The sequence below is a fragment of the Pseudoliparis swirei genome, chromosome 24, assembly GCF_029220125.1.
Source record: "Pseudoliparis swirei isolate HS2019 ecotype Mariana Trench chromosome 24, NWPU_hadal_v1, whole genome shotgun sequence".
Taxonomy (NCBI): Eukaryota; Metazoa; Chordata; class Actinopteri; order Perciformes; family Liparidae; genus Pseudoliparis; species Pseudoliparis swirei.
In genome coordinates this window covers 22,190,937-22,216,119 of record NC_079411.1, presented here as the reverse complement: position 1 = coordinate 22,216,119, position 25,183 = coordinate 22,190,937, and the positions used below count along the sequence as shown (strand labels likewise).

At 44.9% G+C, this 25,183-nt stretch overlaps 1 protein-coding gene across 1 annotated transcript; it reads right to left on the bottom strand.

Moving 5' to 3' along the window:
* Positions 1–56: 56 nt before the first annotated feature.
* Positions 57–25,183, bottom strand: tsc2 (TSC complex subunit 2). Its single transcript, XM_056410046.1, is given in 42 exon segments — positions 57–597; positions 689–787; positions 862–953; positions 1,045–1,123; positions 1,243–1,382; positions 1,484–1,670; positions 1,755–1,841; positions 1,922–2,000; positions 2,500–3,095; positions 3,527–3,684; positions 5,768–6,010; positions 6,558–6,800; positions 7,472–7,584; positions 8,086–8,244; positions 8,330–8,491; positions 10,657–10,797; positions 13,117–13,211; positions 14,141–14,243; positions 14,331–14,424; positions 14,538–14,727; positions 15,927–16,061; positions 16,165–16,287; positions 16,443–16,608; positions 16,699–16,805; positions 16,897–17,019; positions 18,695–18,814; positions 18,945–19,100; positions 19,292–19,373; positions 19,921–20,024; positions 20,127–20,264; positions 20,338–20,481; positions 21,049–21,106; positions 21,108–21,173; positions 21,301–21,374; positions 21,491–21,616; positions 22,561–22,609; positions 22,745–22,862; positions 23,189–23,336; positions 23,427–23,537; positions 23,633–23,719; positions 23,865–24,039; positions 25,049–25,183. Coding segments are annotated over 41 exon segments (5,595 nt in total). The 5' UTR covers positions 24,000–24,039; positions 25,049–25,183; the 3' UTR covers positions 57–432.

Sequence of the window (25,183 nt, the reverse complement as noted above, 5' to 3'; positions counted from 1 at the left end):
TACCCACATCCGTTTTACTACAGGTCTGTTCTCCAATGAAGCGACCACAAATATCAAACCTTTTTCCATGTTCACTTTATTTCACACCGTTACAAACACACTGGCTCTCAAACGTAGTGTTCTTTACCACTTTACTCACGCTGCACGTCAGAAACATCACGACTCAACACCATAGAAAAAGTGCAACGCGTGAAGCACTTTTTGAAGTCTATGCAGAAATTAGTCTTCACATATCAATATCTTCATCACAAAATAAGCCTTTATTGTTATTATACCACGAAGCTCATAAGTTTTCCCCAATGCAAATTTTCAATTGATTAAAGTCCAAATCTGTGTTTAGTCTGAAGAGTAAAACTCACCTCTGCTCTTAATGAGGTCTGTGCATGTCAGGAGGTCTATGCAGAGGTGTGTGTGTGTGTGGTTCCTTTTTTTTCAAACAAAATCTGTGAAATCATCCACTGTGGACACCAGTCTCTTCCTCTGCCCGGAGGCTTCCTGGCTTTGTGACGGAGCGCTCTGCTGAAACGACTTCTGCTGAGTGTGTCCTTGGGTCAGAGAGATGCCGGAGGTCGAGCGGGCCTGGATGTCCTCCTGGGCCTGAGGGAGCCGGATGGATTGAGATTTTAAAATAAGTCGACGCCGTGTCCGTGATGAACAACAACAACAACCTCCGTGTGTGTTTTCTTACCCTCGTCCTAATACGCTTGATGTGCCGTAACCGCGCCAGCCACTTGGAGGCGTAAGCATCAGAGGGGTTGGCTCTGTATTGATGCACCAAAGAGGCCATCTGCAGGTAGACGAAGAGAGTGAGTGAGTGAGTGAGTGAGAGAGAGAGAGTTAAGAGATAAGGGGAAGACTTACATTTGCATGCAAAGCCATCTGTCGGACCAGGAGTGGAAGGTTGCGGTCCGAAACGATTTTTGCCACCGTCGTGTCAACTAATGCTTCCAAGTCTGAGAGAAAGAGGGAAGAATGAGGAATACAAGAAAAACTACATATATAAATATAAGAAAAAACCCACTTTTCCCACAGTGACCGACTCACCTTTGCGGGCCTGCAGGGTGACCAGGTTGCAGTCAAAATCCAGAGGTTTTATAATGACTTCCACAAAGTTAAACTGACCCTAAAGGGGACGGCGTAAAAAAAGAGATTAGACTTGCTTCAAAGTCCCGCAGATTTCCGCCGTGCGTGTGTGTGTGTGTGTGTGTGTGTGTGTGTGTGTGTGTGTGTGTCTCCATGTACCTTAATGGTGCCTAGTTTGTAGTCCTCTCCAGAGTCATTGTACACCACCATGACAAAGTCGTTGCCGATGTGGCGCTTCTTGTTGCAGCAGCCCTTGTCGCTCTCCTTGTTGGGCATCAGCGTGGCGATGTGGAAGATGCCTGCGGAGACGGGAGTTCATCGACCACAAGCCAACTGGATGTGGAACACAAACCATGACGAAATGATCACGAGTACGGCTCTTTCCCCCCCCCACGCTCACCCTGCATGATGTCATCATGCCAGCAGTAGGTGAACTCTCCGTCGTCTCCGTACTGGTCGAGCCCTCCGAGGAAGATCTGGTCGGGGTCGCAGTCCTTCAGGTGGATTAATTTGCCCAAGCCCGTGAGGAAGGCGGCGTAGCGGTTCGACCCGTATTCATTGGACAAGATGGCGACCTCATTGCTGACCTGAAGAGACGTGGACAGGACGAAGTCACGATGGGGTTTACTCTGATGTACTTTATATGAATATCAATGTCCTCGTGTTCTCACCTGACCAGCTCCTACAAACACCACGCCAATCTTATGGGTGTCATAAGGAGGCATCTGGTCCAGGACCTTCACAGCGCGGTCAATCACCTATCACACAGAACAAACGCTGTAAAGGACACCGAACAGCACTGCAACAGATCCCAGGTCAGCCGGAGGAGTCAACTTGCCTGAGTTTTGGGCAGCAGCACAGGCTTGTTGGCTTCGTTTCCAAAGAAAGGCGAGTGGTAGAGCTGGAGGAACACGAAGCTGGAGACGACCAACAATAAATACCACGATGACATTTTAAAGCATATACATTTGTCATTTTTTCGATATTTATGACTTCTTATTCGTTACTTTACTACATTTGTTGGACATACTGTATACACAATGACACGTCCTATATCACAAACCATACAATTACCTTTTTTAAAGTACTTTAACATTCTTTAAGATGACCATTTTATGGCTTTTTGCAACATAGTATGCAAAGACCTTTTAAATAACTTTTATCATATACCACCTTTTACTACTACTATATAACTTTTGACTTTAAGACGGCTTTTCCAACAAACTAATTAAATTCAACAAACTATACAATGACTCATCAACATACTATGAATTTTGACATTCTATAGCTTTTTAAGACGTATATAAAGGACTGAGTTTTGAAAATTCAATGACTTACTTTTTTATTATTATTGTACTATAAAAAGTGTTGGCGGAAGGCAAAAGACCGTGAGGCGTTAACTCCAGCTTGGATTACCTGGGGCTCAGTCCAGAGATCTTCTCGGTGTAGCTGGCTCCAGGGCGACTGTGGTACGAGTCCCTCTCCGTCCTCCTCTCCCTCCTGGAGGAAGGCGCCGACACCGAGATGGTGTGACCTCGGGGTCGATGGCCTCCGCTCGGGGAGATGGGTCCAGCTTGTGCTGCTGGGAACTCTAATCTCATCCTTGCTCCTCCACTTTGAGACGACACGACGCTCGGCCCTTCACTGCCCTGAGTCTGACCTCCGGGTCCGATGACGTCTCCTCCCGTGCTGCCCTCAGACTTCTGCTTCTCAATCGGAGGCTGCCGAGGCTTGGCGTCTGAAGGCGCTCTGGGCCGCGACGCGTCTCCTGGCACAGTCTCGGACTCAAAAGCAGCCTTGGAGAACGCTTCGGGTAAAGTCTGGAGCTCCGGAGAGGAGCTGGACTTGTTGAGCCCATGACCCGGGGACTGAGTGTGGGTCTGGAAGGGAAGCTCGGGCCCCTGGCCGCCCGGGGTGGACGGTCCCGGGATGGGCTGATCGATTGGAATCGCTCCCTCGCTCACTTCCTCCAGCGTTGACTTTTCGTCATCTTGACTGGAGGTTGAGGACGACTGGAGGCGAAAGATTAGAGTCCATTTTAAAACAGGAAAGGGAAGACTTTTATTGTTTTTTTTGTGTTTGTTTTTAAAGGACCATACCTGTGGGTGTATTAGTTAAAAACATGCAACGCCACAGAATTAAAATGCTGGCATTCCCCTCATTATGCAGGAGCACGGGTAGGGAAAGCCTTTGAAAGTGTAATTGAATCTCTTATCAGCTGATAATGAAACAGCAGCAGGTGGAGTGGTGATGATGTATTTTATCTTTTCAGAGCTTGTCGCGACAAGTAGAGACCAAAACGCTGCCACAGGTCTATTCGTCTGTATTGTTGTTAACCATGGAGTTACACACATGGTATGTTGATTACTTGCCGGAGGCTCAAGTCAACATCAGACGGCTGTGTGTGTGCAGAATGAAAGAGAAGAGTGAACCTACAACCTACCCTGCTTAGCGTTCCAGCCGGGGGGGTCTTTGTGAACTTGTCCGCAGACATAAAGATGGGATCGGAGGGCATCGCCTCAAACTCTTCACTCTCCAGCCAATCGGATGGGGTGTGCGCTGTGGTGACCCCCGACCCCTCCTCCGGCACCACCACAGAGTCTACAGCAGGACAGAGCGACAACCGTGTGGGTAATAGTTTGATACACACACACAAACTGATGTAACCCTCCCTGCCACATGTACCCAGCCAGATACAAAAGGCATGTGCAGGTGTAAGACTCCCATCAATGATTTTATCAGTCTGACACATTCCCTCTGAAATTCTAGTACAGTACAAAATTAGTAAAATAATTAATCACATCAACATGAAGCAGACGTATCCACATTGATCAGACCAACTCAAGGCAGCAAGAAAAAAAACACACGGATGCAAATCAACATTAAGATCACAAGCAACGGAGAGCGATTAGAGATGGATCCACGCAGCATCTATGCTTTACTGGATCTGTTACTTAATTTTCACAGAACACATGCATCCGCCTGGTGGGTTCTCTCGGCCCTAAAGCTCTGCAACAGCAGCCCGGACTAAGTCCTGGATCTTCCAGGAGGGAGAAGTCTATTTGACACGTGAGCGATGGCCATCAAAGCTGCAGCTCTGAAAAAGTATTAGTTGGATGAGTTCTGGCCTTTCCTGTTAACAGCAAGGGGTCAAAGGTAAAAAAAAAAAAAAAAAAGGTTAACCAGGGACTATATTTCATAGTCAGAAAATTAGAGAAAATGATTAGGGAGGGGAACAAAAGTCATGGAGGGTAAAGAAATAAATGTTTAGTGACATGGGACCATTTGATCCAAAGGCAGGCACGCTGTCAGCGACTCCCTCCCGTGAGACGGATGGGTGAAGCAGAAATAATAAATTCCTTCACTTGCAAAGTTGAGTATAAAGCTGCAGCAGTCACACAAAGCCACCTGGGACAGGTCCTACACGTCATACATCACTTACGAGGAAGTAGGAGACATTGTGGGGAATACAAATTCACTTTCTAGCTGGGATGGATAGAAAACCTGTGTAACTGCAAACTGTCGTGTTTTATGGATTAAACCACAGACTGCATGTAAAAATGATGGAGCATATTAGCAGAATGTCAAACTATTCCTCTAAGATCCAAAGAATGTTTTTTTTTCCTCAATGAAATGTTTTAACCCTCCTGTTACCTTCAAATGTACTAACATCTTTTACCCTTGGGGTCAATTTGACCCAGCAATTGAAACCTCCAGAAAATTATTAGAATTAATATTGTTTCCCAAGTTTAAGTGTTAAGTACTTTATGTTTGTTTGTTGACTACCTAAATAGCCTTTTAAATAAATAAGTTGATATTTCTTATATATTTGACAGTGACAAACAGCCTGGGGTCAAATTGACCCCAAAGAAGAATATGTGTTCCCAGTTGACCACAAAAAATTAGGAAAAGTCATGAAATATGAAGCAAAAAAAAATGATGTCCATTTTTTTTGAGACCGTAAACATAGAATGGGGTCAAATTGACCCCAAAGGTAACAGGAGGATGAAAAGGATTAATAGCAAGTAAGAGATAATGTATGACCAACATTTAGAAGTTCCAGTAAAGGGGCTAAAATTTAAAAAAAAAATTATCAGATCTCATTCATGCTGGCAGACTCCTCCATCGTGCAAGTAAGAAGAAATAAACTACACCGAGAGTTTTCTGGAGGGGGAGAAAAGGCACACATGTGGACGGTACCTGCCCAGGAAATGCTCCTGTGCAACCTGCCGGGGCCTGGGGGGCCCGGAGGGTCTGGGGGGGCGGAGCCCAAACCCAGCGAGCAGAGAGAGCTGCCCTCTGCAGTCGGGACACCAGAGGACCGGTCGGTGGCGCATGACGCCAATCAGAAACCAGCATGGAGGGGTGAGGATGAAAAAACATGAAAACAAACTAAATCAGAACAAGGAGAAAAAAGAAAACTCAAAAAAGACAGAGGAAAAAAGAAAAAAAAGATTGATTGATGAGGTAAATAAAAGAGAAAATGTGAACATAATTAACTGGAGGCAGACGAGCCCCAGAGGAGGAGAGACAATGAACATCACTGAACACGAGGCTTCTGCAAAAAAGACATTTGATTGATAAACAAACGGCGTGTCAGAGCGGTGACCTTTGACCATCAATGACCGGCGCACATCCAGGCAAGTCGGCTCTTAGCTCCGTCCCTTAACGGACCGTTACCCACCAGCGCTTGAGCGTTGCATCAGGTTTGCCTTCCCTCCGACGTTGCTGTGCGTTTGGGTCGGCGGCTCGGCGGGCGGCGCTGGCGCAGCGGAGCTGGCCGGAGCGCTGGCCGTCTGGCCGGGACGCTCCTTCACGCCATCCATGGCCATGAGGACGGTGGAGAGCTCCTGCAGCGGCATGTTGCCGAGCTCGGAGGAGAAGGGACTGGGCGGGTTCTCCAGACACATCAGCCAGCTTGTGTTACCTGGGACGACAGAAAAGAATGCTTTAGGAAAACCCGTTTCAAACGGCTAACATACATGTTGCCCGTGTCCACAGGAACACATCGAGACAGACGACTACACCAACGATGGATAAGTACTTCACACAACCACACTTCAAATAAGAGTTTGGCCCGCTGGCTTCAAGCAAACTCAAACATGCAACATCTGCTGAAAAACATTGTGGTGTGTTGTAAATTCAACAACACACTTTTTTCAAACTATAAGGATGCTCTAGAATTTAAAAACTGAATATGAAATAACCCTGAAATGACAAAGAATGAAGTATAATCCATGTTGCGTTATGAATTAAAAACCTTTTTCTAGGTTTCAAGTTACTGCAACTTCATTGTTACATTGTCCAGAAAATAATCGAGGACAGATTAAAAGGTACATAATACAATATAAAAAGCACCTCCTCTGGGTTATAAATAGTCTGTTTTATTGTTACTTAGTTTATTTGTAGTTAACTGGGTCTTGTGTTTAAAAACAATCCTCAGAGACGTGGTGAGGGGTCATCTGTTTGCATACCAGACGGTCTCCGTATGAAGATCTCTGCCCAGCCCTGTGTGAGCATGGGGATGAACTCAGCCAGACTGGGTTTGTCTTTGAGAGGAGGGGGAGCAGACGGGGCGGCGGAGGTGGAAGAGGGAGGACCCAGACCATCCAGGGTGGAAACCGAGGGGGGAGACAGTGGAGCGGCCAACTCCCCCTCAGAGGGGGACACCAGAGGACTGAGACTCTGAGCGGGACCGGAACGAAGAGCGTGGCCACCTGCAACGAGAGAGAAAGGTCGTCATCATCAGTCAGCCTTTCTCCTTACTTTACCCTCATTAAATACAGTAAGCTCATTTTATAAGATATAAATATGATTTTTTAAATGTTGCATCTGCTTTAGTTCAACACTCTCCTGTAGACACCAAGACACCCAAAACAAAGATTAACCACATTAAAAGTTATGACTCCTTATGTCATCCAGAAATACTAAACAGACAATACAAAGAACAGACGGAACATAATGCATGGAAGATCAAAGCCAAGAAGTATAACGTTGCACTGGACTGAATAATGATGAATAACGCCACGATGACGTGTTTCTGACAGGAGGAGAGTGGGTTGCAGTCAAAAGGCCACGAAACAACAGACAGGCACAGATAAAACCGTGGCTGATAATATATGGAGGATAAAGGCCACCTGAATATTTCTCATTCCAAGACAGCGGGAAAGCAACATATTTTGACGGCTCTTTAAAATGATGCTTAAAATTTTTTTATTTCATAAAACAACATTTGGGCTGCAGACATCTTGCAAAAGAAAGTTTAGTTTGAGCTATTTTAGCATTATCCCACAAACTTTAGACTATTCTTTGATACCAAATCCATAGTCAGACTGCGGTGCATTGTGGGATGTTTGTTACCCGTCGAGCAGCTGAATGTATGCATTACCTGACATGGAGCGGACCCGTATGCGCGTGGCTCTGTTGTGCTGTTGGCTCGTCTGCGACTCCAGTTTGGCCGGAGCTTCTTTGGTGATCCGGGTGTGGAGCGACGGATCGGACCTGCAGGAAGAAATATTAAAAAGCAGCTAAAAAGAATAAAAACGCTAGAGCTATGCTGGCGGCGCTGTGACGTTTTGCATATCGAGCGGCGCGTCGGGCTAGATGGTAAACGTTTACACGTGCACAACAAGGACACGTTCAAGTTCAGCAGATTTAAATGTTTAGCGTGTTCATCTGCTTAGTTTAGCATGTTAATGTTCGCTAGTTAGCAGTTAGCACGACTTACAGCTGAGGCGGATGTCTTTGGTTTATAATCAAATGCCTGCAAAACTAAAGTATTGGACCAATTGAAATGTTGATGGCGCTCGATGCAAAATCAAGGAATGGATGAAGTTTATCCTCAAGGGGACAAGAATAGCTGGACCAAACTTCATGTCAATCCATCCAATGTTGTCGTCAGGACTAAAGGAGGCGGACCGACCAACGGACGACAGACAGCATCCCTCGAGTCACAGCGAGCTCGCTGAATATCCAATCATTGGTTTTGAAGCATGCTCTCACCTCGTCATTTCCCCTCCTCCTCCCAGGCGTTCAGCGATGTCCAGGCCCAGCAGCGCTTGCGCTCTGATCCCTCCTCCGGTTGTTATGGTCACCAGCTTGTTGCCCACCAGCCAGGTCATAGTGCGACCGCCCGCCAGAAGGAACTCTGCGATGGGAGACCTAAGAGAAGCGATAACGATGTTTTTACTAAACAGCACCAACATACAAACTGATAAAAAAATGACGCAAATACGTTCTTGCACACCTCTTGGGCAGGGCGGAGAAGTTGGAAAAGACATATCGTGCCATCATGTCCAGGCAGGTCTCCGTGAGCTCCAGGTGGACGGTCTTTAGCCCCTCGTCCGCCTGAGTCGCCGCGTTTTCATCGGCGGAGCCCAGACTGGAGGTGGTGGTCGAGGTTTGCATCCTGCAGGAGGAAGCAGAGACAAAGTTAAACAACAGCAAGAAGGACAGCGGTGGAGGAGGGAGGCACACAGGCTCTGGATGTAGTGAAACAGGTCATCGGTGAACACCAGTTACATGCAAGCTCGGGACATACAGACAGAAATACACCAATGTTTCTGTTAGTATCACATGCAGCACAATGCATCCACGTGTGGGTACAAGAAAATGCACCAACAGATAACTTTAGCCCCACACACACACACACACACACACACTGGGACATGGTATAAGTCGCTTCATAAGCTGCGTTACGACACGTTATTTCCCAAGTTGCTGATAATCTCTGTATAGAAAGTGCATACGGGCTCTATGGTGCAACACATGATAAATATGCTACAGGATGGCAGAGCAACCAGCAGGTAGAAGCTGTGTGAGTGAATGTGTCCAACTGTAAACTAATGAGTATTTGCTGCAGCCAAATCTCTTTATTGGTGTTCGATGTAGAGTGAGCTGCACCTCTTGGTGATGGTTGTTGTGGATACAGAGTGCTCAACCTGCAGATCAGGTTAAAAGAACCTTTACAGATGTTAAGATCAGTCTCATCAGGCCTCGATACTTCAGTCATAATGAGTCTGAAGCAAATTTACGACAAGACGATGGGATGACTGAGCCCAAATGTGAAGTCTGTTCATCTGTGTGGAGAGTATAGAAGGCAGGTAGACTGTTTATTCCTTTTCATTAAGAACCACAGAGAAGCTAAACACGGATCAAATAAGGATAATTTGTATACAGCGTTGCATATTGAACAAGAAACTTCGCACTTAGACCAAGTCCCAGCGTGTGAATAAACCACCCTATCACACAATTTGTACTTACCATTTTTCTATATGGATTCATTTTTCACTTCAAAGTCTAGCAGCACGGCAAACAACATGACCATGAAACTCACGACTGAAACAAGTGGCGTGTTCACCGCTTTCTGATATAGTTCATCACATATTTTGCCATTTCAATGCATTAAATAAAGTGAAATAATAACTGACTATTATGGCATTCATAAGGCTTTGCTTTCTTCATGCAGGTGCAGAAGAAATGTCAGTAGGGATGCATGAGCGTCACAACACAAGCTCAGCTTAAACAAAACATCTTTAGGGGAATGTCTCAATATCACGCGTTTAAAGTCTAAAAACTTAACATGGTCATGTTGTCTGAACTGAAACCCGTGAAACAGAAAACCTTTCAAGCCAAACCGTTTGAGAAAACAGCCGATTTGCAGGCATTTAGAAGTGTAAGAAGATCCACACTGCAGTTGTTTTAGGATGATAATGTGTCATGGTGAATTAAATTAACAAAATACTTTAAAAGTTTCAAAGTGCTGAGCTTTTGCTGCCGTCTGTTGGGCAGGACGTATTAAATATCTCACAACTGCAATGTTAGACGGTACATCTGACAAGCACAGATATATAGCTGGAGCATAAAGGTTTGAAGACGAGTCAAACAGAGTGTTTCTGTATATGTGCATACTGATATGAATCGATTTGAGTCAGGAACCAAAGATGTAAAAGCTCACATCTGCCCAGCTAGTTTAAACATGCCACACGAGCAGACTGCCGTGGTCGGAGCAGCACAGAGTGCGTTTGTCGGTGGTGCAAACAAAACAAAAAGTCAAGCAAGCAAACGAAGCCGTCGTGTTGCCGTCACTGGCCGAGGAAGCCAAAGTGACCCCGGCAAGGTGAGGCGATTGTTGTCAATCTGGATAGCGTGCCCTCGTTTCTTTGCGTCTATCCCTCCTGCCATTCATTGGTTGTTGGGCAGATCAAAACCAGTCAGAAATACACCCAGCAAAACAAAAATATTTGATGAAAATAAAAAGCACAATTGGTGTTAGAGCAAAAAACAAATGTTTTCCGATGTGCAAGAAGTGCATGCCAGAGCAAATCATGAAAACAAAATCTAAAACAGCATGTGTTTGAATGCAGACCAAAACCAACCAAAAAAAAGGTAGAGACACACACACACACACACACCTTCCTCCAGCATGCACCAAGCGCTCCAGGTGACCCTGGCAACAAACCACCCAACGGACCCGCAAGACAATGACCCGACACCCCATCCCATGGAGGAAGAGACAGGTGTTTGGGTTGTTGTTGTTGTTTTGTTTGGTTACCCAGAAGGCTCTTCTCTAACCTGCGGACCGCGTGTTCGGAGACACTGATGCTGCGGGAGCGGAATGCATCCATGGCTGACAGATCCCTCAGCTCTTTAACCGGAGAGCTGCTGCTATTGGCTACCGCTGCTGCCGCCTTTGCCACTTTCACTGCTCGCAGACTTGGCGGTGACGAGTACCCAACGGCGAACGGCAGGGGGAACGGGGCCGGGTTGATGATTTGGTGGTTGTGGGCAGTAAGGGGGTGGGTCATCGTGAGGGTGGTTTTGGATTGTGGGGGTCGGGGGGGTATGGAGGCGTATCAGGAGACGGTAGGAATTGGCACCAGAGCAAAGGGCACACGCCACGCATGGGTGGGGGGTGGATCAGGGAACAAAAAGGGCAGGGTAACAAAAGGTCAACGGGCAGAGGTCACAGGAGAAGGGAGGGGCCAGGAACAGTGCAAGAGGGATCCAAGATGACACGGACCAACCCCCAAAACCACAAGGCAACCAATCGCAGGATGCAGGGCAGGGGGTCAAATGAAGAATTGAAAGAAAACAAAAACAAGGTGAAAATTAACAGCAGTGAACACTGACTTAGATTACAGGAGAGCAGATTAACAAAGAGGATAAACAATCAAAAAAGGGATAAACAAGCTTTAAAAAAAGGAAAAACAGACAAGCTACAGCAGAGGGAAAACCAGCTTCTGCTACTCAGAAAAGAAAATGCACACAGAAATTATTTAGGAAAGCAACAAAATAAACATTATTTCACACAGCAGGTACATAGTGAAGCCGAGGACTAGTACAGGAGAAGTAAAGTAGGGATGGACTCAGCACAGGCCTGACTTAAGAAGGTTAACGGGAAGAAAATTATCCAACTGAAAATGAAACGCTGGGTTAGACCTGAGGGTTGGAGCACAGCAAGTCTGGACTAAACACACTAAGGGAGCCAATGAATGACAAGACGTTAATCTACTTATTCGTACATTGGTAATTTGATGTAAAAAAAGAAAGAAAAAAAAAAGTGATCAAGGCTTTTGGAAAACCCAAATTTAACCTAAAAGTTTCCCATAACCTTATAAAGGATTTTAGTAGAGAGGGGTGCTAAATTATTCAGATAAAATCAGACATGCAGCCCTCCAACCCAACAAGTGGGCTCTGAGCAGCACAAGGACGGCTCACTGGATGAATGAACACATAATATGGAACATTGAAAGTGTTTTTTTACATGGAAGATCAGGAAGAACTGATGTTAGCAGAGGCGTCAAGTATGGCTATGAACAGCTGGAACGAGGATTGTGCTTGATTGCAATGACAGCAAGGGTGTTGGGAGTTTTTTAAATTATTATAAATGAACCATTAGGTGTGAGCGACCTAACCAGAAATGAGGGGACTTGGAGGGGAAAAAGACGCAATTGCACAACAGAGAAGGGATTTAATAAAAGGCTGCAATCTCTGGGCAAAAACAAAGAAGCAAAAATGTCAATGGGAAAGCAGTGTAATAGATTTGTTCAGGGAACGGCCCATCCAGAGTGGAGTGTGGTCCCACATTACATTATTTTGGGTCATTATAATGTCCACTGTGGAAATATGAGATGAACGAGGAGACTTTTTAAATGCTTCGTTTGTATGAAAAAGACGTGAATACACATTGTGTTTTTATCATTGGGTGATGTTTGTAGAGCCAACAGGGGGAAAATGGCTAAATCTTTGTCGTCCTCTTCAGTTGGACCTGTGCATCACAGCAAACATCCGAGTCTCAGCTGATTAAGCATCCAGACAGAAGTTCGGTCCTCTCTGCGGTCACCTACACTGCGTTTGGGTCTTTTATCGCAGCTTATCGGGACGATGACGACACGGACACCGATGAGAATGACGCCTTGCTGAGAAAAGCTTCCTTATACCTGTGTGAAGGTGTGCATTTGTCTTTGTGTACTTTGTTTTTACAATGGTCATAAACAGTTGGATGGTGAGATGTGACATCAAGAGAAAGAAACCAGATTAGTTCTTTCCCAACGCTTAGTACTGGACTTTGGTACTCTACAGGTGGTGAACACGGCAACACAAACATCTGGATATTATAATGCAATCCACGACAATAGATTCCATTACCACCACAGGGAGGAATGAAAAACATCTGGGTGCCAACAAATCTGTCCACTCAGCCGTTGGGCTATTGCCTTAGACTGCAATATATTACGCAGGTGTTTCTGCTATTTTGTCCACCCCACGGATGTCATTTAAATGAGCAGAAGTGAGTTTTAAAACTTAAAAAAATAATTATGGTGGGAATTTCAAAATGTAAAAAGCATAAACAATAAATAAAACAAACTTATGATCACCATGGCAATCTGAGAGGAGTCACTGCAACCATCACGCCACAGTGCCAGTCACCTGTTGCCTTGGAAACCCCCCAATCCTCACACACGACAATGGCCACATGGGCTGTGTGTGGGGCTGCTTGTCTGGACGTCAGTGTGTCACCGCGTGCTTTACCTCTTGGGCCTCTCGTTGAGGCTGGTGCTTCGAGCGCGAAAGGAACTTTGCCCGTGACCGTCGTCGAATGGCATCAGAGCGTTGGAGCGCAGACCCTGAACACAGACAACGGGGTGAAAGTATTGAGGTGCATAAAATAAATGTAGTTAAGTTAAAGGGTAGTGACAACACCAAATAGTGTCGGAGGATTAGAGATATGACTCGTTCAGGGTAGGACATTTACATATCTCTTAGGGGGGGCATTTTTGCCCCCACCAAATGAAATCCAGGGGCATTTAAAAAGAAATTGAGGCACTTTTTTTAAACTTGTGAAATAATATTTAACCTTTGTTCAAAAATGATACTTATTTAGGCTCACAGTATATGAGCAATTATCATTAAAAAATGGCAATGATAAGATTATTAGGCAGTAGTCTACAGATTCAAAGTGTTTTCTTTGATTTATGTTTTCTGTTTGTTAAAAAAATCTGACAATAGCATTCAATTTTATTTGTATTTATATGTGGTCATTATTTATTACATTATTTTAACAACTATAACTTTTTTTTTTATAATTCGAAATTATATTTATTAATTTTGTTTTTTACCTACCTAATGCAGGTAATACAGATGGAACAGACACAACAAAAAGCTAGCAAATTATCGAAATTATGGGGGCATTTGTTGCCCCTCTTAGTGATATCAGGGGCAACATTATGTTTCTTAGGGGCAGTTTTGCCCTTTGCTCTCCTGTATTTCTGACACTAGAATCATTACATTTTCCAGATTCACTGTTATGCTTTAACATCACAGGTCTGCGGTTTGTTCCAGGAGGATTTCAAAAAAAGTAAAATGTTTGTAAAAGCGCTTAGTTGCATTCTTGCTAAAAGTTTGATCAAGTTAAATAAAGCTGTTGATTAATGTCAACGTACAATTTATACTCGTGTTTTTTTTATACATACACACGTCAGATGCTATATATATATATAAAATAGAATCTGCGCGTCATAAATAGGCCAATAAAAAAGAAAAAACCAGCGCAGACCTTCGTGATGTACTGAACGAAGTCCTTGCGGAAGGGGAGTCTGCAGCGTATGAACCACATGGCGATCACATGATGGGCCAGAGACACGATGTACTGGTTGAACCTGATGATGGAAACAGTAGAAACAAGCAGATCAGAGTGCGTCTGTGCGTTTGAGAATTCACGTGGTTGTGTATCTGCGAGGGCTTACTTGGAAGGGTTAGTGTAGGGCAGCGAGATGGCAAACACGCTGACGTACTGCTCAGCCACAAAGTTGGCATACAGATGGGGAAGGCGTACCAGAGCTGTGACGCGGAAGAGAAGAAACGCATCGATCATACACCTTGAACATTCAACGAGGAACTTCAAAGCAAAACACTGACGAAGTTTTTCCAGAAACGCCGTTTTGGGTGCTCACTGGAGAGGAACTCCAGCATAGGCGAGGCCATGGCAACAGTTGCAGAGATGTGGGTGAGCTTGACGATTAGAGCGGGGAGGAGCTTGATCATGATGTCAGGCATCTCCACGGTGCACATCATAAGAGCCACCACGCACTGCTTGGCACAGCGGTAAATGAGGCCGGTCTCGAGGCACTGAACCAGTTCTCTCTGTAGAGGGGAAAGAAATGTACTAATGTCATTCCAGCATGGAAACTAGAATGGGCACTCGGTAGAGCGCATACCTTCGCATATCACAAGATTGGGCATTGAATTATGAACATTTTGGCATTAGTTGCATGCCAATTGGACAAAAATGTATCGTGCTATGGTAAAAAAGGAGTTTGACCTTTCCATGACCTTGACCTTTGACCCGATTGATCCCAAAATCTAATCAAATGGTCCCCGGATAATAACCAATCATCCCACCAAATTTCATGCGATTCAAGAACATTTTGACCTGTTCATGACCTTTGACCCGATCGATCCCAAAATCTAGTCAACTGGTCCCCGGATAATAAACAATCATCCCACCAAATTTCATGCGATTCGGTTCAATACTTTGAGTTCTGCGAAAGATTTTGACCTGTTCATGACCTTTGACCCGATCAATCCCAAAATCTAATCAACTGGTCCCCGGATAATAAACAATCATCCCACCAAATTTCATGCGATTCGGTTCAATACTTTTTGAGTTCTGCGAAAGATTTTGACCTGTTCATGACCTTTGACCTTTGACCCGATCGATCCCAAAATCTAATCAACTGGTCCCCGGATAATAAACAATCATCCCACCAAATGTCATGCGATTCGGTTCAATACTTTGAGATTTGCGAATAACACGCATACAAATAAATAAATAAATAAATGGCGATCAAAACATAACCTTCCGGCATTTTCAATGCGAAGGTAATAACTGCTTCCATGTGTGTTTGTGTTGGTAATATGAGACCAGCCATAATGGGATGCTGTGGATCTTCTGGCAGTCAGTAAACCAACATGCACTACCGTTGAAAAGTTTAGGGTTTTCTAACCCTCCATTCGTCTTCTAAGGCAATTACCACAAGTTACCATTAGGACAGTGGAGATGGGCCTCTATACACCTATAGAGATGTCATTAAAAACCAGACGTTCCCACCTAGAATAGTCATTTACCACATTAACAATGTATAGAGTGTATTTCTGATTAATTTAATATTATCATAATTGGAGAGGAAAAAAAACCCACTGCTTTTCTTTGAAAAATAAGGACATTTAAGTTTGTTTTTTTCTACCCAAGTAACCCCAAATTTTAAAGCGGTAGTTTAAGAATATCCTTGAAACCTGTTGGGGAAGTTGATCCGTTACTTTCCCCGGACCGTCGAGTGTACCTGTCTCAACTGCTCCAGGTAGTTGTGGTAGGAGGTGATCGCTGTAAGGACAGGAACCACCGCCAACTGAACTTCAGTGCGAGAGAATACATCCGGGGTCTTCTTCAGACGCTCCGAGATCTGTCGATCCGTCACCTACGAACAAAACATGAGCAACTTACAGCATTGTGACATTTGATCACGTGTGGACAGACTTGCAAGTATAGATTTTTGTTGCTTGCGTCTATATTTGCTCTACCATGCAGCAGAGTGTAGAACAGAGCTGGTCCAAGCTGCAAGGGGACGTGAGCAGCAGCACTTTGTACTGCAGCGCCATGGGAAGTTTTTCGAGAACCAGCTTCAGGACCTTCCAATCGGTCTCCTACAAGAGAAAAAAGTACCATAGTTAATGTCTTTAAAAGTGCAAAGTAATTAGCTACCAAGGAGGAATAAACCTCAAATGCAATAGCAATACAAGAAATAGCAGACACATTTGTGCATGTTACTTATCAATGGATACAATAATGTTGCGCGTACCATCTTGAGGCACTGCAGCAGCACATTGAAGGCCGGTGCGTAGGGCAGGTAGGCCGCGCGTATCGAGCCCGTTGAAGCAGGAGGAGCAGCGGGGGGCGGCGGGCTGCCAGCAGGAGGAGACGTTGGACCTGCAGACTTTTTTTCACTCGCACGCTTCTCAGGCTCCCTGAAACAACAAAAAGGGGCACAATTAACTTATAACAATAGTTACAATCTAGTGGAGGAACTGGTGCAGGTCAGAGCTGTGCGTCCTCACCCGGTGTCACAGTAGCAGTAAGGACTGAACCGTATGGCTTTGTCTTTGTTGGGGACTCCGAGGCGGTGAAGAGAGTCTGCTCGCATCATCAGGAAGAAGTCAAACACCTGAAGGAGAGATTTTTAAAAAGGTAAAGGACCAAAAAAAGTGTATGCACTTTAGAAATGGAGTAAGACATGCAGAAACATCCGTCCTTACCTGTAGTCTAATACTGGAAGCGATAGCTGAAATGTACTTATTCTTGTAGTGGAGCTGCAGGTGGCCGATAAGCAACTCATACACTCGACTGGCGTGACCGGCTGGTAGGCTGTAAAGCTTGCTCTGCCAGGAGAGAGAGAGATGACGGTCACTCACCAGACTGATTTCAATTCACCACGATTCACAAAAACTAAATAATAATAATAATAATATTAAAGGGTACCTGTTGAGATCGCGAATATGTAGCCAGATCAAAAGATAATGTGTTTCTAAAGGTTATTCATGCACTGACGGTCCAGTATTCAATAACAATACGTAGTTTAGGCTGTTCAAAGTCCCTCAACTCCGACAAGCTTCATTGCACTGGTGCTTGAATATGGCGCAGGTGGTGTGACGTCACATCGTTGATAGATCGACAGCCAGCCACAGCGGATGTGTTCAGAAACCAATGTAAACAACGTCGAGCGCTCGCAAACAAATGCTGAGAACTTGATAATAATATAGAAAACGGGCGAAATATGGACGATGAAAGATTGTCTGATTCAGCAACTGGATACTTGTTTGAACCTTTAAAAGCAGACTATCCCCATTTAGTGAATTGTGACAGCGATAGCGATGATTCTGATGAAGTTGATGCCGAAGGACCGCCGGTCCAGATGCTTCACCGTGCGGACCGTGCACGCAAGTCGGCGGACGTTTGGTGCAGTTGTGGGAAATGTGTGCCACAAAAAACAGACATAGAGTGCATTTGTTGTAAAGAGCACGAACTTATGTCCGATGATATCGTGACATTAGACCTAATCTGCTTTACACAAAAGCGTGAGCTTGATAGCTACATCGCGCATAAGCCAGCGCTGGAGATGTCTTTCATTGATGCAATGTTCGGCCGACATGTTCGGGGGTGCTAGTGACTTTTTCTTTGCTCCGTCCGTCCCGATGCGCGCAAACCGGTGTCGGGAGCTCCGCGGCGGGCAGAGGACTGTCAACGCAACACGTAGAGACAGAAATGACGTGCTGCTGCTGTAATGTGGCGCTATAGAGAAAGTGACAGGGGGGCGGGCCAATTTTTTTTAATGTCATGCGATCTACCAATACTACGCCGCGATCGACTGGCAGGTCGCCGCGATCGACGTATTGAGCACCCCTGATACAGATTGTGTAATTCTTGAGGCCACCGATCTATCCCAAGAAGCAACGCGTGTAGAAGTGGCTCCGGATTGGCTGAATTCCTTTCAACGACTCTACGTCATAGTGACCTTTGACATGAGTAAATAACTGGCAAGATGTCTGCGCCCTGAAGCGTTCACGGACTCGGAATGTTGACAAAGAAATGTAAAGCCTCGGGCTATGCGTGACTTGTTGATAATAGCGGCGGGGAAAATATGATTTATTTGATGCGCCTAATGGATGTAGCACGTTGTTGTTTTGGGCTACAGGTACCCTTTAAGTAAATATTGTTCTCAACTCCGACACAACAAAAAAAAGTGTTTTAGCGCAATTATTTTGACATCAGGTTAAATGATAAAACTCAAGAAGTTTATACTAAACAAAAATATGTATCCTCGATTATGTTTAAAAACATTACTGATATGAAGAACCCGTAGGACATTTTTCAGGCATCTAAAAGTCTCACCCATAAACAGTTTATTTCCGCTTCAAGCCATTAAAAAAAAAGTTTAATATTTTTTAAATGAAGTTTGTAAGACATAAGAACAATATTGCATCTTAAAATGTTTGATCCTTATAAATGTCATCTTTCTGAAATGTCACTTTAGTCAAATGCAGCCATCGTGTGTACCTGCAGGATTTCCAGCAGGCCCAGTATAGCAGTCCTGACGTCCTCCACAGGAGACTCTGCTGTGGGGTCTCGCTCAGAAACCTCCAGGGGCCCCGAACACAGCAGAGAGCGATTTGACACCTAGACCAAACAAAAAAACACTGACATTACCTCATCAAGCCTGGGATTGACATGTAATTACCTCATTGGGGTTAAAGTGAGACAACATAAACATTAATTTATTTATTTGTGTGTGTAGGTGTGAGTCTACCCGCTCAATGATGTCCAGCAGGCTGGTGAAGTGGTGCGTGTTGCAGCCCTCAGCGAGGTCCACCAGGAGCTGGGTGGCCTGTTTTCGGACAGCAAGGTCTCGGTCTTCAGCTATCGCACTGAGCTGGGGGACCACCACCATTTCTATCAACTCATCCTGGAACAAGTCAAAGTAGAAAATATGAGGGGTTTTTTTCTTGTGGAATTTGATTGACCTGTACATCTGAGAAAAGAAAGATCAAAGTGAACCACACTTTCATGTACAACAGCAAAACAGATATGTAGTAATAATTACAGTGGCAGTAGATTTGATTGTTAGTAAGGATGCATGTGTGCGACCGTACGGACCTCGTAAAGCTGTCGGTTGGTACTGAGAACAAAGGACAGGATGTGAAGCACTTTGATCCGTATCACGCTGCGAGTCTCGTTCCTTTGAGAGAGAAATAGAAGATAACAGGAAAGATTACAGCACTATACAGGGGTCATGGGGAACAGAAGGGGACATGCGTAATAATAATAATCATTTATTTTATATAGCGCTTCACAAGTCACCCGAAGTCGCTTTACAGTCCAGAGTCCAGTAGTCACACACAGTCATCACGGTGGTGGTAAGCTACATCAGTAGCCACAGCTGCCCTGGGGCAGACTGACGGAAGCGTGGCAGCCAATCAGCGCCTACGGCCCCTCCGACCACCACCAACAATCATTCACATCCATACGAACCGGGGTGAGGCTGCGGTGCATGTCTTTATGATGGTGGGGGAAACCAGAGTACCTGGAGTAAACCCACGCAGACACGAGGAGAACATGCAAACTCCACACAGAAGGGACCTGGAACGACCGGAATTCGAACCCAGAGCCTTCTTGCTGTGAGGCGACAGTGCTAACCACTGAGCCACCGTGCTACCCGGAAAAACAACAAAAGCTTGTCCGAGTGACTTTAGATATCGTCACCAACCTCTTCATGTGCATCCTACCTGAAGAACTTCTCCATGAGGCGGTGAAGGCTCTGAATCCAGCCGTCCTTGGCTGGCTGGATGGACTGGGCCCGGTACGAGATGAGGGTCAGCACCGACGCATCCTGTCACACAAGAGTAAGATCAGAAACGTAGCCGCAGTAGGTTGGAGGACAGAATGAGAACACAGGGTGAGACTGAGGGATGGACATTTGAAAAGCACTAACGGGTCTCTTGTCGGCACATTTCTCCACCAGACTGAAGAACTTCTCCGTGGAGCCGTGGTAGCTGTTCTGCTCGTACAGCTCCTCCACTGTGGTCAGCAGCTCGTACACGATGGCCTTCAACTCCGCACTGCCGATCGTCTGTGACGACGGACCAGACGCCGGGTCAGAAAACAACTGGTGTGTGTGAGTGTGAGTGCGAGTGTGTGTGTACCTGGATCTGCTGCAGCAGTCGCTCCATGATTCCCAGCAGGATGTCCCAGGTGACCACCTGCAGCTCTTTGCCGTACTTCTTGATCAGTCTGGTGATCGAGAGGACGATTTCATAGGACACCACCTCATTGGCACACGACATGGCCTGAGTGTGAGAGGTCAGACGGCAAAAGTTATTGAAACTGATTTTTTACACTTACAGTATCAAGTACAGTTTCAGTCACAACCCACTCATTCCTCACCCTCCCTTTCCAAGCTTGTAGAGGAACATGCTGTGGCCTTCAGGTGCTTTCGCACCACCAAAATTCAAGCTGCCAGGTCAACATGAGAAACGTTTCCCCCCCTCTTTCTTCCAGTAGATCCCACCCCTAAATCCCACACATTGTTCCTTTTATTATCTTTGAGTTAGCATCACCTTAATTAAATTGATTTTCTTCTATGTGATGTTTTGTAGACAGAATTATTAAGATATAAGAGTCGGATCAATAAATAGTTAAAGAATTAATAAGATATAAGAGTCGGATCAATAAATAGTTTTTTTTTAAAACATTCCTTCTTTTTAAAAATAGGATTTTCCTGACTACGCCATCCAAAGTATGCATTAGTTTAGTTTCCATAGAATGTATGCCATGAAATCCTTTTGGCCAAGATATTAAGGTTTCCTATGAGCACATGCCTACTGGGAATGAAAGCATGTCCTGTATGCGTTTACCTTGTAGAAAGACGGGAGAACAAGAGTCGGCGTGTTTTTAAGGGCATTGAGTCTGTGCGCCCCACAGCGCCATCCCAACAAAGAACACAGCTCCTCTCAGCAACGGTGCGTCCTCCATGTACACCCTGGTGGACGTTGCAGGTAGTTAGACAGACGGATGCAACAGGAGAACCATACACCCTCCCCACCCCATTACAGAGATATATACACAATGCAGCACAAGCTCAGAATTATTCTTGAACCGTTTATTACCTCTCCTCCATTATGCGGCACATGGTGTAAATGGCACTGTGGCCGAGGTGAGTCCCCAGCACCTTCCTCATCAACTGCAGAGGCGCAGCACAACAAACAGAAGATCGAAGGAGGCGGTTGTGAATAATGTTCTTTTGCAACAAAGCTTCAGACAAAAGGTGTGCGTATGTGTGCGTATGTGTGTGTTTACCTTCCAGCAGGATTCACAAAACTCCTTGACGTTGACAGTACGACAGAGTGTGATGATGAAGACAGTGAGAGAGTCCGAGGGCAGGCAGTTGTAACACACCACTGCATCCAGTACTTGTAGTGCCACCTGGATCAGACACAACCACAAAGAACACGCGCGCATACCCAACCGATCAGGTGAAACAATTCAAACACCAAACAACTCTGGAGGTAAATAAATTAAGTTTCATTAGATTTGCAGTGTTATTTCTGCCGGTAATAAGTATTCATGATTAGAGGTTTAGATGATCCGTGTTGCTTGTGATACGGTCGTGAAAGTTCCCGTTTTCCTACCACATGGTTCAATGTTTAAGGAATTCCATCTCGGCATAAATGCAATCAGCGCTGTGAGAGTCCGTCGTGCTGGAAACGATTATAAACACGCTATGACCTCAAGACATCTGTGAGCTTTCACTGGTCTCCAATTATGGCAATGTTGCACTTGGCATGTTTCAAAACCTGTAGCAGCATGTTGCTGCAAATGAATAACACTAAGCACAAAGAAACTATTCCCACATTTGAGAATAAACCTGATGAAATAAGATTTCTTCACTCTGTGCATAAGATGTCTCTGGTGTCGATACATACGCATTAAGTAAACACGGTATTAATAGTGAGACATACTGTGTCCACACTACTGAAGTAGAATGATGCGTTTGATTTCAGGTTCATTTATTTAGCAATTGTATTTTCTACATTTACCCGATGCACTGTAAATAATGGCTTTGGACCAGTGATTTTGTACATTTGATGCAACTTTGGAAAGATTTCATAATATTTGTTGGACTTGTGAGCCTCTGACTCACTTAAGGACATACATGACTCAGTAACGTGTCTTATTATGAGTGAGAAACAGTAACTTTCTAGCAAGGACCGCCAGCACTGAGCGTTAAACTGTTTGAACAAAGCGCGCTAATTTGACTGTCACTACGGCTGACAATTGAAAACATATTAAACTGCATATTTTCTTAATTAGTAGTTTTAGTTGTTTCAGTTTAACACCAAAAAAAATGTAAATAAAAAAATACCCACCTCAATATCTGTTGAAGAAGTTGTTCTATTGCACAGGAGACAGATGTTCCTTCAGAGAGCACAACAGAAGCAAAAACATGTTAATAACATTTTCTGGAGAAAAACAGAAGTGTGTGTATGCATGTTGTATGCATGTTGTATGCATGTTGTATGCATGTTATATGCTTGTCTGCATCTGACTTACTGGACCATGGTGGAGACATTCTGGTCCAGGTAGCAGCTGTTGAACTTCACCAGGTTTACGAGAACATGGAGAAAGTCAGAGGTGAGACCGATGTCCATCCACAGGAGGACAAAGTGTGCTGGAGGAGAGGAAATAAGAGAAGAGACAAGACAGATGTGTAAAAGACTAGTCATGCCTTTTCAAGTAACACTTAGAAGCATTAGTACAACAGTGGTTCATATTAGCTTAAACAAAAACACACCAATGTTTCCCGTATCATTAAAACTCCCCCTGCCCCCTTGTAATTTCATTTATAGCACCAGATTATAACAGAAGTAAATTAAGAGTCTCCACCTTGTTCTTATATTAAACTAAACAGACGTATGTTATTAATCTATACAACGGCATGTCATTTCTGTCTCTACACGTCTCCTAATACCACCCATCTTTTTCTGTTGTTTTTACCTATGTCCTCTTCCAGGTAAGTGATGTCTTTCCCGTTCTCGGTTAAGGCCTTGAAGACTTCCAGCCTATCAGAAAGGTCCTCACCGCACGGCTGGTAGTCTCTGATCACGTTGAAAAAGTAGGCTCTCAGAGGCCCGAGCCGCTCCCCCTTCAAATAAACAATGAGCACGGCTTTGTGAAATGACATCAACTACAAGCACATGTTGTATTTGCTTGTGTGCGTATTGCGTCTCTCTACCTGTCCGTGTATAATGGCCCTCAGCAGTTGCAGGACAGCATGTCTGGCCTCAGGTGGCTGCTCTGGAGTCAGCATGTCCTCCACAGCTTTCCATAAGGCCTCCACCGCATGCTAAAACAACACACACACACACACAGATGTTTTACAAACACAGAAGTTAACGCATACCGCTGTAAAAAGAAATGCCACAACTGTAGCAGACTCACTTCCTCAAATTTCTTTGTTTTGGCAAGATCACAGACGTGGTTCATCATGCGAACACGGTTGCTAAGACCGCAGTCCGGGTGGAGCTCCTGGAAGCATCAAGGGGAAGAAGAAGAAGAAGAAGAAGAAGAAGAAGAAGAAGGGCGATGACACAAAGCACAACGGGATGGGAACAAAGGCACGGCGAGTTTGAGTGAGCAGGAAAATGCACAGAGGCTCATCTCGTCGGCACACCTTGATGATGTCAGTTGTAATGATGAACTCTGAGGGTCGAGTTTCACTCTGTTTGCTCGGTGGCCGCGGGGGTCCCAACCCAAAGATCCCCTTCACCTTGTCCTTCAGACTCTCCTTGCTCGGTTGTTTATTCATGGTCCAACCTGAGAGGCGTGACAGTCTACACAGGACTGATCTGGAGAAAAAGCAACGTGCATTTAGGAGATTTTGCATCACAGTTCGCTTAGATTACTCCAAAGCCATACATAAAAGGGTGGCTAAGCACAGAGACAATTCACCTAAATTACAAATTACGCTCTTAACAGTTTTCATAGGAACTATTTCTTCGCTGAAAAGTATTCCCATTAGAAACCGTTCAGAGTGAAGTATGCATGATTAACCGAAGTAACTGAGAAGAAGCTGTTTATGTATTTATTACTATGTTTAAGTTTTTTTAATATGCATTTTATTGTATGTATGGTCCGTTTTTATTTTGTCATCTATGGACCTTGATCATAGCATTATTATTATCCATTATGAAATATCACACACACAACCCATCCAGCTGGCATGCAGAGCACAGGGAGCCGTTTGGGGGTTCGGTGCCTTGCGAAGATTAATGCTACACATGTGAAGATGTAGTGATCCACTCCACAATTAAACTGAGGAAAACCATGAATATACACGTTACCTTCTGTTCTGGGGTTGGAATTTATAGTAGTTTTTTATTTAAAGTGTACATTTTCATGAAAGGGGTGCATGTTGTACTGTAACTTTCTGTGTGGTGGATATTGTCTATAAATCGTGCGCAAGGCTGCATCTAGATACCCCAGGAGGTAGACTGGTTGCAAGTGGCCAGTTGGTGTTATTCAGCTGTGAAGGTTGGAGTCCCAGTCTGTAATTACATAAACTTGGAGAGTGTCATGTGGACTTGACCGAGACATAGGGGAGGGGAGGGGAGGGGAGCAGACAAACAACGACTGCTCTGTTAGAGTGCAGCAGCAACAACAACAGCAGCAGCATCCTCAACCAGAGCGAACTACATCCCTGGACACTTGACTACAGAAGCATGCTGCAGTATAATTAGTTGGGAGAAATGCCCCATGGCACCATTGAACAATTAGCTCTGCTTCAGTCCCCGTCCTGCGCTAGCCTTCCTCTGCGGCTCTCGGGCTCTACTCGCTTTAAAAACTCGCTCCTCTCACCTGGCTGCAGAGCCTCTTCGGGGTCACTCGGCAGCCGCTCGGCCCTGACAACAGAGCCGCCTGCGTCGGTCCATCCGCGTAACTCTGAATCCGCTGCTGAACGCTGGTTCTCGTCCAGGCTCAGTCCGGCTCCTC